The following is a 15,303-nucleotide window of genomic DNA, read 5'->3' on the forward strand; positions in this document are numbered from 1 at the left end:
AAATAAAAGATTCTTTCCAAATTCTTAACTACATATTCTTTGAAAATATATCCAGCCTATTGAAAATGAAACATTTCTTGTTAAGCTGTTAGAAATTCTTTTCCTTCCTAATGTTGAGTTAAACTACCTCCTGGTTAGATTAATTAGAATGTGGTGAAAGTAGTAATGACTTATAGTTATATGGATCATCTTGATGGGCTAATTTAATCATGATGTTTATTGGATTATAAAACAAGAAAGATCATTTGCACAAGAAAGATCATTCTTGATTTTCTCTTCTTCAGTTACTGGTCTACCTGTCAGTAGCTTCCTTGTCAGTAGCTTTGTACCTGATTCCAAATAGTCTCTAACATCACTTTCATCATCATGCATTTTTGTATTTTTTGCAACACTTAAAGTTTCACTTTTTAGTCAACTGTCTGACAAAGACATTGATGTGAGAAGGCAAAGATAGCCACTGGTGTTAAGCTGGGAGAGAGGTGTGAGTAAGGGTTAGTTTTATATAAGGTCAGTTTAGTAGTAAACTTTATGATGTTATGCTTATTTTTTTCATTGCTAGGAAGTGTTTTCACTACCAGCTTTGGAAATTAAATGCTTGGATAAAGAGGAGCTCTTGTACTTAACACTAGGTAGAAAAAGTCCTTAGCAACGATTTTTTTATAGTTTTGTTTCTCTGAGCATTGGAACTGGTCAGGAGTGCCCAGGGCTATTGTAGACACTTTATCCTGAAAGCTAAAGCTAACTCTAGGGACTATAATACCTGAAGAAGACTTAGGCTGTTTTTTTCTTCTGCTAACAATCTTTTCTAAGCTTGATTAGCTTTTGGTTTAATGGGGGAGAACTATTTGAAAATGTCTAGTTATTGTATTTGGCTCTTAATATACAATATTTGGGGGAAAATCATCAACTTCATATTAGAAAGGTAAGTAATATTAGCATTCTTAGAATGTTAGAGCTCCTATGGCAGTACGAATGCTTTGTGTAAATTTTTTATATTTCTATTTTTTATTGGTACAATGTTTCTTAAAATCTCAAGAGAAATTTATAACACAACACTGAGCCTAAATGCATCTCTCAGTAGTTTCTCCTATAATGTGGTTGCTATCACTGGCAAATATCAAGGGAATAAGGAAGTTGTTCAGTTAGAATCACTGCCTCCCTCACAGATTCCTATAGCTATGATGGGGAACATATAACAGGTTGTAATATATCAACATCTTCAGGAACTCATTGAGACTTTTTACTTTATGAATTTGAACCATCAGCATTATCCATGAAGGAATTAACTTTGCTTTGTTAACAATACAGATTTACTAGAAGCACTGACATTTGTTAAAAACTTTTGGCTTCTTTTTCAACATATATTTACAGCACCCCAATTTTTTCCTGTTAGATAATGGAACTTGGACCCAACTTTGGCTTGTCTTGGAATATCATGAACAGGGCTCCTTGTATGACTATTTGAATAGAAACATAGTGACCGTGGCTGGGATGACCAGACTGGCACTTTCCATAGCTAGTGGTCTGGCCCACCTTCACATGGAGATTGTTGGTACACAAGGTAGGTATTTTATTTCCCAGTTTTTCTCCTTAAATATGAAGATAGGAACACTAAGTTGTATTTTATTTATTTATTTTTTTTAATCACCACCTCAGAATATTTTTGCCATTGATTTTTTAGAGAGAGTAGAATGGAAGAAGGGGAGAGAGAGAGAACATTGATGTGAGAGAGACACATCGATTGGTTGCCTCCCACATGCATCCCAACTGGGGCCAGGGATCAAACCTGCAACCCAGGTACATGCCCTTGACCAGGAATTGAACCGATGACCCTCCGGTCTGCAGGCTGATGCTTTACCCACTGAGCAACACTGCCCATGGAGGAATACTACATTGTCTTTTAGTGTTTAATTGTATTTTATTTTATTACAGCTATCAAATGTAAAGAAACACTAAAGGTACTTTATAAAGCTGAAGATTTTGTCATGATAGAACCAACTATCATCTACATACTTGTCATTTTGTATATCATCCATAATAACATTTCTTTTCTGTTTACTGAATTAATAGAGAATTGGCTCTAGAAAGTCATTAGTTCAGTCAGAGTACTGGTTCTCCAGTTTGGATTCATGATCCTTTTGATTTCTTAAAAATGATTGAGGACTCTCCAAAGTTTTTTTTGCCTGTGAATTATATCTATTAATATTTACTATATTAGAACTAAAACTGAAAAATTTAAAAATACTAATTTACCTAAAATAACAATAATTATTTAACCAATTAAATATTAGCATAAATAACATAATTTTAAAAAATTCACATAATTTTATAAGGCAAAAACCAGTTTAGTAAAAATTATGGTTTTGTTTTACATTTCTGCAAATCTATTTAATGACTGGTGTAATGTCTGGATTTTCATGCCTGTTCTTCATTCAATCTGTTCCAACATGTTGCTTTGTTTGAAGTATGGGAAGAAAAGGTGACATCGTACAGACATATAGTTGGAAAGCAGTCTCAAGGACCCCCAGGGATCTTCAGGCCACATTTGAGAACAGTTCATCTAGGATCGTAGACGTTTGAAACATGTTTTGTAAGAGAATATTTGCTGTGTTTTCATGTGTACATAGCAATGCTAATTCTTTCCTGTTCATTCAGCAAACATATCTGAGTGGCTACGAAATGTGACCTAGTGACCTAAGCATTGAGGGCACGGTGATGACTGAGACACAATCTCTGCCCTTATTCAGTGTATAGTCTAGCTGGGAGAGGCAGATAATTAAACATATATATGAATAAGTAAGACATATGAAATAGTGATATGAGCTATAAAGAAGGCAAAATGGGGTACTCTGATGGCGAATGACTTCGGATGAAGAATAGGTGGTCAGAGAAGACCTCTTTTAGGCGACATGTGAGCCAAGTCTTCAAAATAATTCCTTTTGGAGAGATTCAGTCTTCAGTAATGACAAAAGTGAATATTCTTGTCTCATCCTTCACAGGCAAACCTGCCATTGCTCATCGAGACATAAAATCAAAGAATATCTTAGTGAAAAAATGTGAAACTTGTGCCATAGCAGACTTTGGTTTAGCTGTGAAGCACGATTCCATACTGAACACTATTGACATACCTCAGAATCCTAAAGTGGGAACCAAAAGGTAAGCCAACTTACTTTGGCACTAAGTCTTACGATTGTCCCATACACATGAATGTCCGGGATGTGTATAGGGACGGGGGCAGAGTTCCAAATGGGAAATCATTAGGCCCAAGAAAACAAAAAGTCTTCTCTGGGTCACTGAGAAATGAGTGGCGCAAGGGTTATAAAGCAAGGGGAGTTGGCATTTGGTCTTACAGAAAGTAGCCAGTTGGCCAGTGGAGACGCTTGGTGAAGGAGATGGTGGTATATTGTTTTTAGTGTGTCACATTCTGAGAACATATTTTCCTACAGAAAAGAGGAAAACAATGTCCCCCGAAGCCTTTATACCTCACAAATGAACTGAAACTCAGGGCTAGTTCTACATGCTCAGATTCTAAACAACAGATACGAATCTATATAGTGGACGTGAGAGGTGAGGACTGTGCATAATGCTTACATATATGCACTCTTGTGTTCTCTCAGTATTTGAAAATGTTCTGTAACAACTTCTGCATTTACCCATAGTTGCATTTAACCTTAAGTCTCCCAAATTGATGATGAGTTCGGACACAGTTCCCACATTCAAGGAACAGAATCTCTGAGAGTTAAGAGCGGACTTGTATATTATCAAGTATACCACACATGTATAGGACGGCCCCATTTGCAGTGGGACGTCCGGTGTTTCCTTGTTGTGGCCAGCCTGTGACCATGGGGTCAGCATGCTTCATTTCCTTTTATTTGTATTTCAGGCTCTGTGCCCCTTTGGCATCCTCCCAGGTTTCTTGACCTTGAAATGAGAAACAACCCAAACATTTCCTGGAGCTGTTAAAGGCCCTTGAGAAAGGAGAATTTCTAAGCTGGCATAGTCAACTTCCAGGCCATAATTGAGAGTCCAGGCCAGTCCCTCTGAGTCCTCCACTTGGTTCCTGGGAGACTTGAATGAGGCCCCAGAAACACTTCAAGACCGTTTATTCAGCCTGGGCAGCCCTATGGGGCCTCCTTTCTTTTCCTTATAAAAAGCGAGCTTTGACTTTTGCCCATCGTACTGTCCCCACATTAGGAGCTCTCAGGGGAGCCTTGGATGCCAGATTCCCTGGGATCTAAAACTTTTAAAAGAGTTTGGGAGCGTGTTGCACCCTCGCCTGAAAACTCTGAGTAGTTCTCGAAATCTCCCTAGGACAGCTCGCTAGGCTCAGTCAGGTCTCAGAAACCGTATATTACTTTGGGTTAGTCCTGTTAAGATAAGAGTGTAATTTTGTTGGAGCCAATATAAAATGTACTAGTATATGTTTCTTGGAACCAGTGTGTCCATTCAGAACAGATTATTGTGGGGCACTGCTGAGCTCTGTGCTGGAGGACTGGGCCTACCATGAATAAAACCTACTCTTTGCCCTCAAGGAGCTTTCCTTGGCAAGGAGCTACTGGTGGAAATGGAGTTTCGTCTCTCCTATTGAGTGTTGTGCTTACTGAATCCCCTCCGGCTTGTGCTTTCCAAGCATTTGCCTCCTGGCACACATGCTTTAATACCCCTCGTTCTATTAAAAATATTTTTTAAATGATGGTTGAGTCAATATATGTATTATTTAATCTTATTCTGTTATAGTACAGTGGTTCAGATCCACCTGTAAAACCGATGTAAGCTATCTTCACTTATATTTTGTATCAGGATTTAATAAGATTATGTTTTACTGGACTGCTATAAAGCCATACACAGAATCTGACATGTGCATTTTTTTAAGGTATATGGCCCCTGAAATGCTTGATGATACAATGAATGTGAATATCTTTGAGTCCTTCAAACGCGCTGACATTTATTCTGTTGGTCTGGTTTACTGGGAAATAGCCCGAAGGTGTTCAGTTGGAGGTAAGATGTTGGGCATATTCTTTCTGTCTGCTTTTCTTTGATGTTCTGAATACGAGATATGATGTTCTTTTTTTTCTAAGCACTATATTAAATGATTTCTTACTAGTTAAGAGAATACCTATTGGCATATATTTTAAGTGCCAAAAGTAGAGTGTCCTGCACATAATGGGAGATTTTATATTATGATTACCGCTTATGTGGGGGTGACAGTTCTCCTGATAATTCTGATTTTCATAACGATACTTAGCAAAGCACTTGAAATATTTACTCGAGTTTGTATGCCATTAGCTATATCCCTATTTTATACCAGAAATGAAATCCAAAGAAGTGAAATGGCTTGCCAAGGCCACAGGACTTGAAATGAAGTCTTCTGATTCTCAGACTTTTCTTATTCTTTTCTTTCCTGTGATGAGGAATGTGTGGGGTATAAAGTGGAGGTCAGAGGTGAGCCAAGACTAACTCCTGACTCTACTGCTCCCAGCAGTTTAGAGATGAATAATGAGAGGAAGAATTTGAGAGAATGAAACCCTACCAACGCAGTCTGATGGGACTGTTCCATCAGTGGGAGAAAGTAAATACTGGGATTAAATGGTTTAGAGGCTTATCTTTCGAGTGAGACAGATTTAGGGCTAAACTAAACCTTGGTTTAACAACTTCCTGAACATCTGACTTTAGGCAAGTTACTTGGTATCATTTTCCCCAATTGTGAAGTGAAGAAATGATAAAACGGACCCCACTGGCTTGGAGGATGTAATGGATTAATTCAGTTAATTCAGGTGAAGCTTTTAGCACAGAGCAAACTCAGATAAACATTCAATGAAAGAACTGTCCTTATTTAACCACTACCAACTTTTTGCATTTTGTATTGATCTCATTTTACCTTACATCAATCTCATTTAAAAAAAAGAGAAAAACTTAAAATTGTGTTTGAATGAGGAAACATACGTTCCCCCTGTATTCACTGACAAGATAATAAAACATTCAGAAAGATGAAACTATTTCTAGAAGCACTGTAACTACACTGGAAACCCTGAGCCTGTGGCTGAGTTCCAGATCTGCCACGAATAGCTGTGTGACCTTCAGCAACCTCACGACTCTCTTTGTGCCTCAGTTTCCTTGTTCTGTAAAATAGGAATAATATAGCACTTTCTTTAGCCAGTGGCTTTGAGGAATGATTAGTTAAAACAGCTAAAGGGCTTCGAACAGTGCTTGGTAAATATCAAGATTCAAACATATTTGTCGTTATTTATATTGATATTTGTCTAGCTTTGCTTTTCTGTTTTTGTCCTTACATTTTCTTCACCTGTCAGAATAGTAATGTACTATTAACACAATTTGAAGTTCATTTTCCAATATTATGACACATCTTAAATGTTTTAAATTAAAAGGACTGTGGTTAATTCAAATGATTTTATCAGGAAATTCTTGAATTTAAGTACTAATCTGATAACTAAGGTTTAGTCTTTGTCTAAGTATTTGAGACTCTTTACATATTAACCTTCATGTTAAACCATCCGTCTTCAAATACTTTGCTTACTTCTTTGGAACATTCTTAGTTATAGAGGTTCTAAAATTCAAATGTAAGAAATTCAGCTCTTAAAAGATTGCCTAACAATTTAAAAAAAATAAACCTATTTTATTTTGAAAAAGTTATTTAATAGAGAAATATACTTCACTCATAGCAATAAGGCCATGCTATAAATTTTATAATTAAATGTTATTTTTTCTGAATTGCACAGTAGAATGATATGTAAATTAAAATTTATAGACTTTTCATAGTATAAATTATATTTTATATAACAAAATTATATAAATTTAATATATTTACATGAAATTATATATAATATGTAGTAGATAGTTATATAATAGTATTATATAAAATAATTATATAATTTTTGTCTAAAATTTATGTAATTATCAAGATTACATAAATTTTTATGAAGACGAAGGGATTAGTTAAAGAACATATTAAAAATAGCCCATGGATACAGACAATAGTGTGGTGAGGGCAAAGGGAGGAGAGTGGGGGTTGGGTGCAAGTGGTCAGAGGGGTGGAAATGGTGGACATCTGCAATAGTGACAACAAAAAATTTAAATAAAAAATTTATAAATGTATATAACTATTCAACCGAATACTTTAAACTTATATATTTAATTTTTAAAAAATATTTTTATTGATTTCAGAGAGGAAGGGAAAGTGAGAGAGAGATAGAAACATCAATGGTGAGAGAGAATCATTGATTGGCTGCCTCCTACACGCCCCACCCTGGGGATCGAGCCCACAACCCGGGCATGTGCCCTGGCGGGGAATCGAGCTGTGACCTCCTGGTTCATAGGTTGACGCTCAACCACCGAGCCACGCCAGCTTATATATTTAATTTTATAGTGATGCATAATTTTAATAGACCTGACTTTCTAGTTTCCCATGCTACCATTTGTGCCTAGAAGACTTAACTAATAAATTATTTCAAAGTAAGCATCTTTATTATTCACACTGGGAAATTTAATGTGCAAATTTCTTATAGGAATTGTTGAGGAGTACCAGTTGCCTTATTATGACATGGTGCCTTCAGATCCCTCAATAGAGGAAATGAGGAAGGTTGTTTGTGATCAGAAGTTTCGACCAAGCATCCCAAACCAGTGGCAAAGCTGTGAAGTAAGCCTAAATTCTTATGTATATTTTTTCCTATTGTAATTGTGAGGTGAGTATCAGGGAGGATTTTCACAGACCATATAGTTCTTCTCTTTTAATCTAGGCATCCCATTCATTTCATATATGTAGGTTTATGTCTTTGATGTTATTCCCTTTAGCTGTAGTATATACACCTAATGCTAAGTTATGGGGCAGTAACAATCCCAGGTTAGGCAACTTTCAACAACACCTGTGCTCCCTGTGGTGATTCAGAAATCCAGGTGATTTTGATCTTGGGATGCTATCTCAATGCATAATTTTTAGGTGTCTAGGCCAAGAAAAGAGAGGAGCTAGAGCAGTGGTCCTCCGGAATGAGGCCCAGAAATCAGGATTTTAAAAAGATTCCCAGGTGATTCAAATGTGCAGCCAAGGTTGAGAACCACTGAGCTAGAGAGTCACACACTGGCTCTTTAATGATTTGGCTCCAAGTGGCTCACATCCCTTCCAGAACCTGGTCCCCTCTCACAGGAAGGGGCCAGGAACTGTGGGGAGCGAGGCATATGGGGGTACTCAATGTCTGTGCCACAAAGAGTATTGCAATTTCAGTCACCCTTTTATTCCATAAATTATTCCCAATGCCAAGCCCTGCAGAAGCGTGAGTGTATTCTCTTTCCTCAGAAAAGCTTCCTTTTCTGGCAGGGACAGTTGTTGTTTATCTCTTAATCCCCAACCCCACATGCACTAACCATCATAGAGGAGACACACAATAAGTGGTTATTGCAATGCTGGTTCTGCCGTACCTGCGGATACTTTTCTGGCTCCCACAAAGAGAAAGGAGGGAAGGTGGGGAAAGGCTGTAAACCATCTCCCCCACCCCAGTTATTACTGTATATCTTCTGCCATACTTAAATGTAATGCTTGAAGTCTTTTTGTAAGTTACATGTTTTAATTTGGCTTTGTCATAGGCATTATTTTATACAGTTGCTTCCCCCCCGCCCCCCATGCTTCACTCAGCTCTTTCTATTGAAGGCAAGACTTATGTCTTGGTGTTTCTATGTAGATAGCTTACCTATGTACTTACTGTAGAGGTAGAATTTGAGGCATTTATAACCAAATTGAAATTAAAATTTTTCTTATGTTAATAATTTCATATATACGAAAGAATAAATGTCATATCTGTAAAGTTTATTATGTAATAAAAAATGAAAAGCAGAAAATCCAGTACCAAGTTTTAAAAATTGAAAATTTCCAGCACCTAGGAATATTCTTTATTCCTCTGAGGGGTTTCTGTCATAACTAATTATTTATTGCCTTGCTTTTCTTTAGAATTTTGCCATTTATATATATATATATCACTTACTTTTGTATATTGTGAAACTTATTAAGTCTCACTGTAGATTCTTCGTAAATTTTTTTTACTTTCTCTTACATATTTATCTCAGATCTGTTCCTTTTTACATCTGTGTAGCATTTCATTGTATGAACATAGCACAATTTCTTTAACCACTGTACTGTTGATTGTCAGATCTGTGATTTTTCATTTTTTTAAAATAATGCTGCTATGTGTGTATGTATCTGTGTGTGGAAAAATTCCTTTAAGGTATTAAATTATAGACTCTTTTGGAGTGTCCACATATATGATTATGTCTCCAAATAATGAGAGTTTTGGGACCAGTCCTCATGCCTTTTCCTTCTTTCTATTGCACTTTTGAGGATTGCCAGTGTAATGTTGCCTAGAAATGGTGATAGTGGATATCTTTGTTTTGCTCCTTAGAACTTTGTATTTTCTACACTTAACTATGATGTTTGCTGCAGTTTTTGTTTTTAAAAACTTTAATTAGGGTAAATAAAAGCTAACTTTTATTTGATAAAATGTGAGGTGATTATATAGCATTTCTTCTTTAGTCTCTTTAAAATTTAGTAAATTTATGGGGGTGACATTGGTTAATAGGATTATAGGTTGCAAGTGTGCATTTCTATGATACATGATCTGTATATTGCATTGTGTGCCCCCCCACCAAAGTCAAATTATCTTCCATCACCATATATTAGGCATGTCTCCACCCCAATCCCCCTCACCCTCTTCTCTCCGGTAACCACCACACTGCTGTCTGTGTTCAGAGTTTCAGTTTTATGTCTTACATATGAGTGAACTCTTATGGTTCTTACCTTTTTCTGACTAACTTATTTCACTTAGCATAACATTCTGAAGGTCTATCCATGTTGTTGCAAATGGTAGTATTTCATCTTATGTCTGAGTAATAGTCCATTGTGTATAGGTACCACATATTCTTTATCCAGTCCTCTATTGAAAGACACTTTGTTGTCTCTATTTCTTGGCCACTGCACTCCCAGAATAGACTTAATAGTCATTTTTTATGTAATCAACTTTGTGTATTGCTTATACATACAATTTTTGTCTATTTTTGCCCAGTATTTTAGTTCTATCTTATTTTGTTTTAACTCCATGCATTAGATATTGGTGTGATTTTATACCATTATTGTTTGTTTAGACTTATGAACATGTTTATAATTTTCTTTGTTCAACATTCCTTCTTGGCTCTCCGAGCTTTCTTCAAAGATCATTTTCTTACTTTCTAATGTGCATCCTTTGACCATATTTTATTTAAATTGTTTTTTGTTAGTGAGGATCTAGTGGTTGTAAGCTCTTTCAGCATTTGGGTGTCTGAGAGAGTCTTTATTTTGTCCACAATCTTAAACAAATAGAATAGTTTATCTGAGCATAAAAATGTAGGTTCAGAGTTGTTTTCTCTAAACACTTTAAAGGTATTATTTCACTGTCTTCTGGTTTCCTTTATTGCTATTGAGAAGGCATCTAATTTGTATCTCTTTTGAATTAATTTTTCTTTTCTTCCTGACTACTTTAGTGTTCTGCAGTTTCTTATGATGCATTTGGTCTTGATGTCTCTTGATTAGTCTTGGTTGGAATTTTTGAACTTTCTCATTCTGATGATTTGTAACTTTCCTTGATTCTGCAAAATTCTGAGCCATTATCTCTTCAAATAATTTCTCCTCTCATTGTCTCTATTACTCCTTTTTAGAAAACTCATTGGATACCTATTAGACCTTTTATTTTACTTCGCTATTTTCTTATTCTCCCCTATTTTCCATATTTGTGTCTTCATACAGCAGCTCTCACATTTATCTTCCAGTTCATTAATTCTGTCTTAAGATGTATCAAATTTGCTATTTAACTCACCCATTTAGTTATTTTAATGGTCATGCCTTTTATTTCATTGTTTTGGAGAGAGAGAGAGAGAGAGAGAGAGAGAGAGAGAGAGAGAGAGATGAGAGAGACATCAATTAGTTGCCTCCCACACATGCCCCAACCAGGGATTGAATCCGCAACCCTTTGGTGAACAGATGATGCTCCAATTGACTAAGTTACAGTGGCCAGGGCTTAATGGTTATACTTTTTATGTCAATAAGTTTTTATTGATACTTTTCTTTTTAAAATATGCTCTTGTTTTATACTTATAGTTTGAATTTCCTCTACTTTAAACAAATTATTTTATATATTTATTTTACATGTTATATCATTTAGTTCTAGCATCTAATGTTTCGATGGGTCTGACTTTACTGCTTCTTGTTTCATTGACTCTTGCTTATGTTACTTTATTTCCTCACGTGCTTGTGGATTTTCATGATGAGCTCAGGCTTACTGCAACACTTTAAGACTTGGGTTTGATTTTTTTAAAAAACAAGAGCTAAGAGTTAGACAATTTTCTTTACAAAATTCCTTCAAAGTCTGATTTATCCTTACACTCAGAACTTCGCAAGCATCTTGCTCTGACACCTTCTGGGTGCTTCAGGCTGTGTTTCCTCTCTCACACGTGGTCCATCAATTCTGAAATTCTGCAGTGAGATCAGCAGATGCCCCCAGAGCAGCCACGAGGCTTTAGTGACTTCTTGTATCTCTCTGCATTCATGCAGTCTCGTCATCTTCTGCTGGGAGTATTTATTTTACTTATTTACCAATTCACTAATACTGATTTTTTAAATTCAGAATTTTTAATATTTCTATTTAGATCATTATTTTATTGTGGCATACTTTACGTATGCACAAATCTTGATATATAATTTGATGACCTTTTTAAAAATGTATGCATGTGTGTGCTTACTACCCAGATAAATATATGGTAAATTTCTAAGCCATCCCATTTCCCTTATATTTTTTTTATCATGTCTCTTCTTAGAATATTTTAAACAATAGCCATTCTACCATACCCCCAGGAATCAATGGATGAATTTTCAATGAAAAGTTAGCCTCTGCCTTAACTGGTTTGGCTCAGTGGATAGAGCATTGGCCTGTGGACTGAAGGGTCCCAGGTTCAATTCTGGTCAAGGGAGCATGCCGGGGTTGCGGGCTCGATCCCCAGTGGGGGGCTTGCAGGAGGCAGCCAATCAATGATTCTCTCTCATCATTGATGTTTCTCTTTTTCTCTCCCTCTTCCTTCCTCTCTAAGATCAATAAAAAATGTATTTTTAAAAATAGCCTCTGTAAAGTAAATATACATGTGTGTGTGTTGACAGGATTGTTGAAGAGGTTTGGTCCTAATCTCCTTCTCATATTATTTTTTATTTACCATTTGTTCATCAGAGCTTAGCATCAATTTCTGGATTTGTGGTTTTGCTTCTCATGTACTGTGTTTTGTGTGAGTAAAGTCTTTGGTATCTTTCTCTCTTTAAGGCACTCCGAGTGATGGGGAGAATAATGCGCGAGTGTTGGTATGCCAATGGGGCAGCCCGCCTCACTGCCCTTCGTATTAAGAAGACTATTTCTCAACTTTGTGTCAAAGAAGACTGCAAAGCCCAATGATGATAATCATGTTAAAAAGAAATCTCTCGCAGCTTTTTTCCCCCATTTTCCCTCTTTATGTGAATGTGTTTTGCCTTTGTTGTTGTTGTTGTCTACCTCAATGATAATGCAGTACAGTATTTAAGTGTGCAAAGGCAGCATGAAAAAAATAACTCACATCAAGCCGGAGTTGACTTTATCCAGTCTTCATGTTGTCTAATTTTATTTTGAAAAGCAACACATCAGCTCATGTATTTAATAAGAAAGATACTGTAAAGGTGTAAAAAATAAGCTATATAAAATAATAAGCATCATTAAGGTTTTATTTTACTTGAACCAAGAGTGCATGAATGAATGGAGAAAATGTGTTGAAAAAAAGTGAGATGAAAACAGTCATTAAAAATATAAACTAGAATATGTTATGTCTAATCAAAATGTAACATCATTCAGTCTATGGCAGTGGTTCTCAACCTTCCTAATGCCGCGACCCTTTAATACAGTGACCCCCAACCATAAAATTATTTTCGTTGCTACTTCATAACTGTAATTTTGCTACTGTTATGAATCATAATGTAAATATCTGATATGCAGGATGTATTTTCATTGTTACAAATTGAACATAATTAAAGCATAGTGATTATTCACAAAAACAATATGTAATTATATATGTGTTTTCCGATGGTGTTAGGCGACCCCTGTGAAAGGGTCGTTCGACCCCCAGAGGGGTCACGACCCACAGGTTGAGAACTGCTGGTCTATGGTGTTCTCTATTTTTTAAATTAAGCAGGATCATAAAAAAATAAATATTGCTCCAAATTTAGTATACAAAACAGAGAACTGGAGCTTCTCAGTTGGAAGGTGGAAGTGAGGTCTGGGTCCCAGTAACTTGGTCCCCCAACCCCTACCTTTCCCTACTCTTCATAATCCAGCAGCCCCTGAAGCAAACAGTTAGAAAGCCACTGAAATAGTTACTTCCTCTCATTTACAAAAGAGATGCTTGACATCTGGAGACATGGAGAAATGTCTCAAAGTCACACCACTAGTGGGAGAGCTGGCTCTAGGTCTGAGCCTTGGGACCATCCACACCGCAGAGATAGCTAGCTTCTTACTGCCCTTTTAATTCCAACAGTATTTCTCTTCCTGTGCCAAAACTTCTTTCGTGATGGTATTTGTGGTTTAGTGACACAAGACAAATTGAGGGGTTTTTTTTGTTTGTTTGCAGAATCATAATGGATCTGCATGAACTCTTAGGACAATACCCATTGATGTTTTTTCCATAGAGCTGTCAGAGTCACCCTATTTGTTAGACAAGTACTAATGTTTTCTAAAAACATGCAGCGGTAAATCAAACATAAAGATCCATTGTCAGAAGATGTCTTTAAGATGCGTTTCAGAGGTCCCTATTACTTTTGTGCATACACATTTAGAAGGAAAAGAACAGAAAAGGAAGAGGAAACTAGGAAATACCTTGAAAAAAATTAAGAAACCCTTAAATGAAGTATAACAACCAAATTCCATAGAGGGTATCAGTAAGTATAAATAAACATTTCCTACCCTTTCAAAATGAGTGAGTGAGTGGGTGCAGAAAGAAGGCTCATGATAATATTGCCTGTATTCTACTTCCTGTGGAGATACTAGTGGAAGTGATGAATTCTGAAAAATACATAGAACATTAAATATTTCCTACAAATCTATAATTCTGTTTTGGTGAAGGAATTTGGTGAAGTTTAACATGGTATCTTTTATTGTCCTAAAATACTATTTTCTAAACTCTGTTCCTTAGAACACTCTTCTACTGAGATGATCCAAGACCAAAAGGATTATTTGATAGATTCTTAGAATGTGATTCCGCACATTAGTGTGTTGTGTGCTTTGATGGGTCTAGCAGTAAAGAAATGTTACTTGGATTTCTTTAGAATGGATTTCCCAAATTATTTGACCACGGAACCTTTTTATTAAGAGGAGGGCAAACCTTTTATTACTCCAGATTTCAATGTTCTACAAAGCACAGCTTGGGTGACAGTGTCTGAAAAAAAACAAATATATATATATATATATATATATATATATATATATATATATAATTTTTTTTCACATAGACCACACTGCAGTGCTTATAATTTACTTATCTGTGGACGTATGTTACTGAACCCTTCTTCATTTGACTGGGATGATATATCAAAGCCAAAAACCTGGCAGCTGTAGTGTGTATATACTTTCACTCTCACTCACCCATTCCTTAAATAATGTGGGGCATCCCATATCTTCCTTGCCAATATTGGGCACAATAGGGAAATTAAAGGATAGATAGGTTCTGCCTTCAGGGATTTTAAACTCTAACTTGAGAATGGGAACAGACGTGTAGAAGTGTAGAGGAAGAAAGCAAATTGCCAAATAAATATAGCACAAAGTAGGATGTTTTGAGTTCTATATGACAAGATGATTTGACTTCCATATGACAAATTAGGATGTTTTCAATTCTGTATGACAAAGTAGGATGTTTTGAGTTCCATATGACAAATTACTTTCAATTTGCAATACAGGTAGAAACATCTTTACTTGGCTATTCCAGACAATCTAAATAATATGTGAACTTTTAAAAATTGCATATGTGAAGGATTTTTTAAAAAGCTTATGTGAAGGGAGTAATCTTGCTCATGCTTGTTACCTTCATTTCTCATAGATTGTTTCTGCATATATGAGAATGAAATTATTTATTTACTATGGTTGTACTATAGTTTCAAATAAATGAGGATAACATTTTCTGTTTTACTCACTTATGTTGGGTGAATATACTTACTTAATTTTTAAGAAAGGCTGTTTTAACCTCTCCATTTTCCTTGTCATTATGTTT

At 35.9% G+C, this 15,303-nt stretch overlaps 1 protein-coding gene across 2 annotated transcripts in view; it reads left to right on the forward strand.

The window, feature by feature from the left end:
* ACVR1C (activin A receptor type 1C) overlaps window positions 1-13,920 on the forward strand; it is an 80,189-nt gene extending 66,269 nt beyond the window's left edge. For both annotated transcript variants that reach the window (XM_081095174.1, XM_081095175.1), the window contains exons 5-9: window positions 1,394-1,561; window positions 3,000-3,156; window positions 4,874-4,998; window positions 7,524-7,654; window positions 12,342-13,920. In XM_081095174.1, the coding sequence (XP_080951300.1) occupies window positions 1,394-1,561; window positions 3,000-3,156; window positions 4,874-4,998; window positions 7,524-7,654; window positions 12,342-12,470 (710 nt within the window). In that variant the 3' untranslated portion in view covers window positions 12,471-13,920. The remainder of the gene's footprint in view (window positions 1-1,393; window positions 1,562-2,999; window positions 3,157-4,873; window positions 4,999-7,523; window positions 7,655-12,341) is intronic.
* The last annotated feature ends 1,383 nt before the right edge of the window (window positions 13,921-15,303 follow it).

Source organism: Myotis nattereri (assembly GCF_964212035.1).
Source record: "Myotis nattereri genome assembly, chromosome: 7".
Classification (NCBI taxonomy): Eukaryota; Metazoa; Chordata; class Mammalia; order Chiroptera; family Vespertilionidae; genus Myotis; species Myotis nattereri.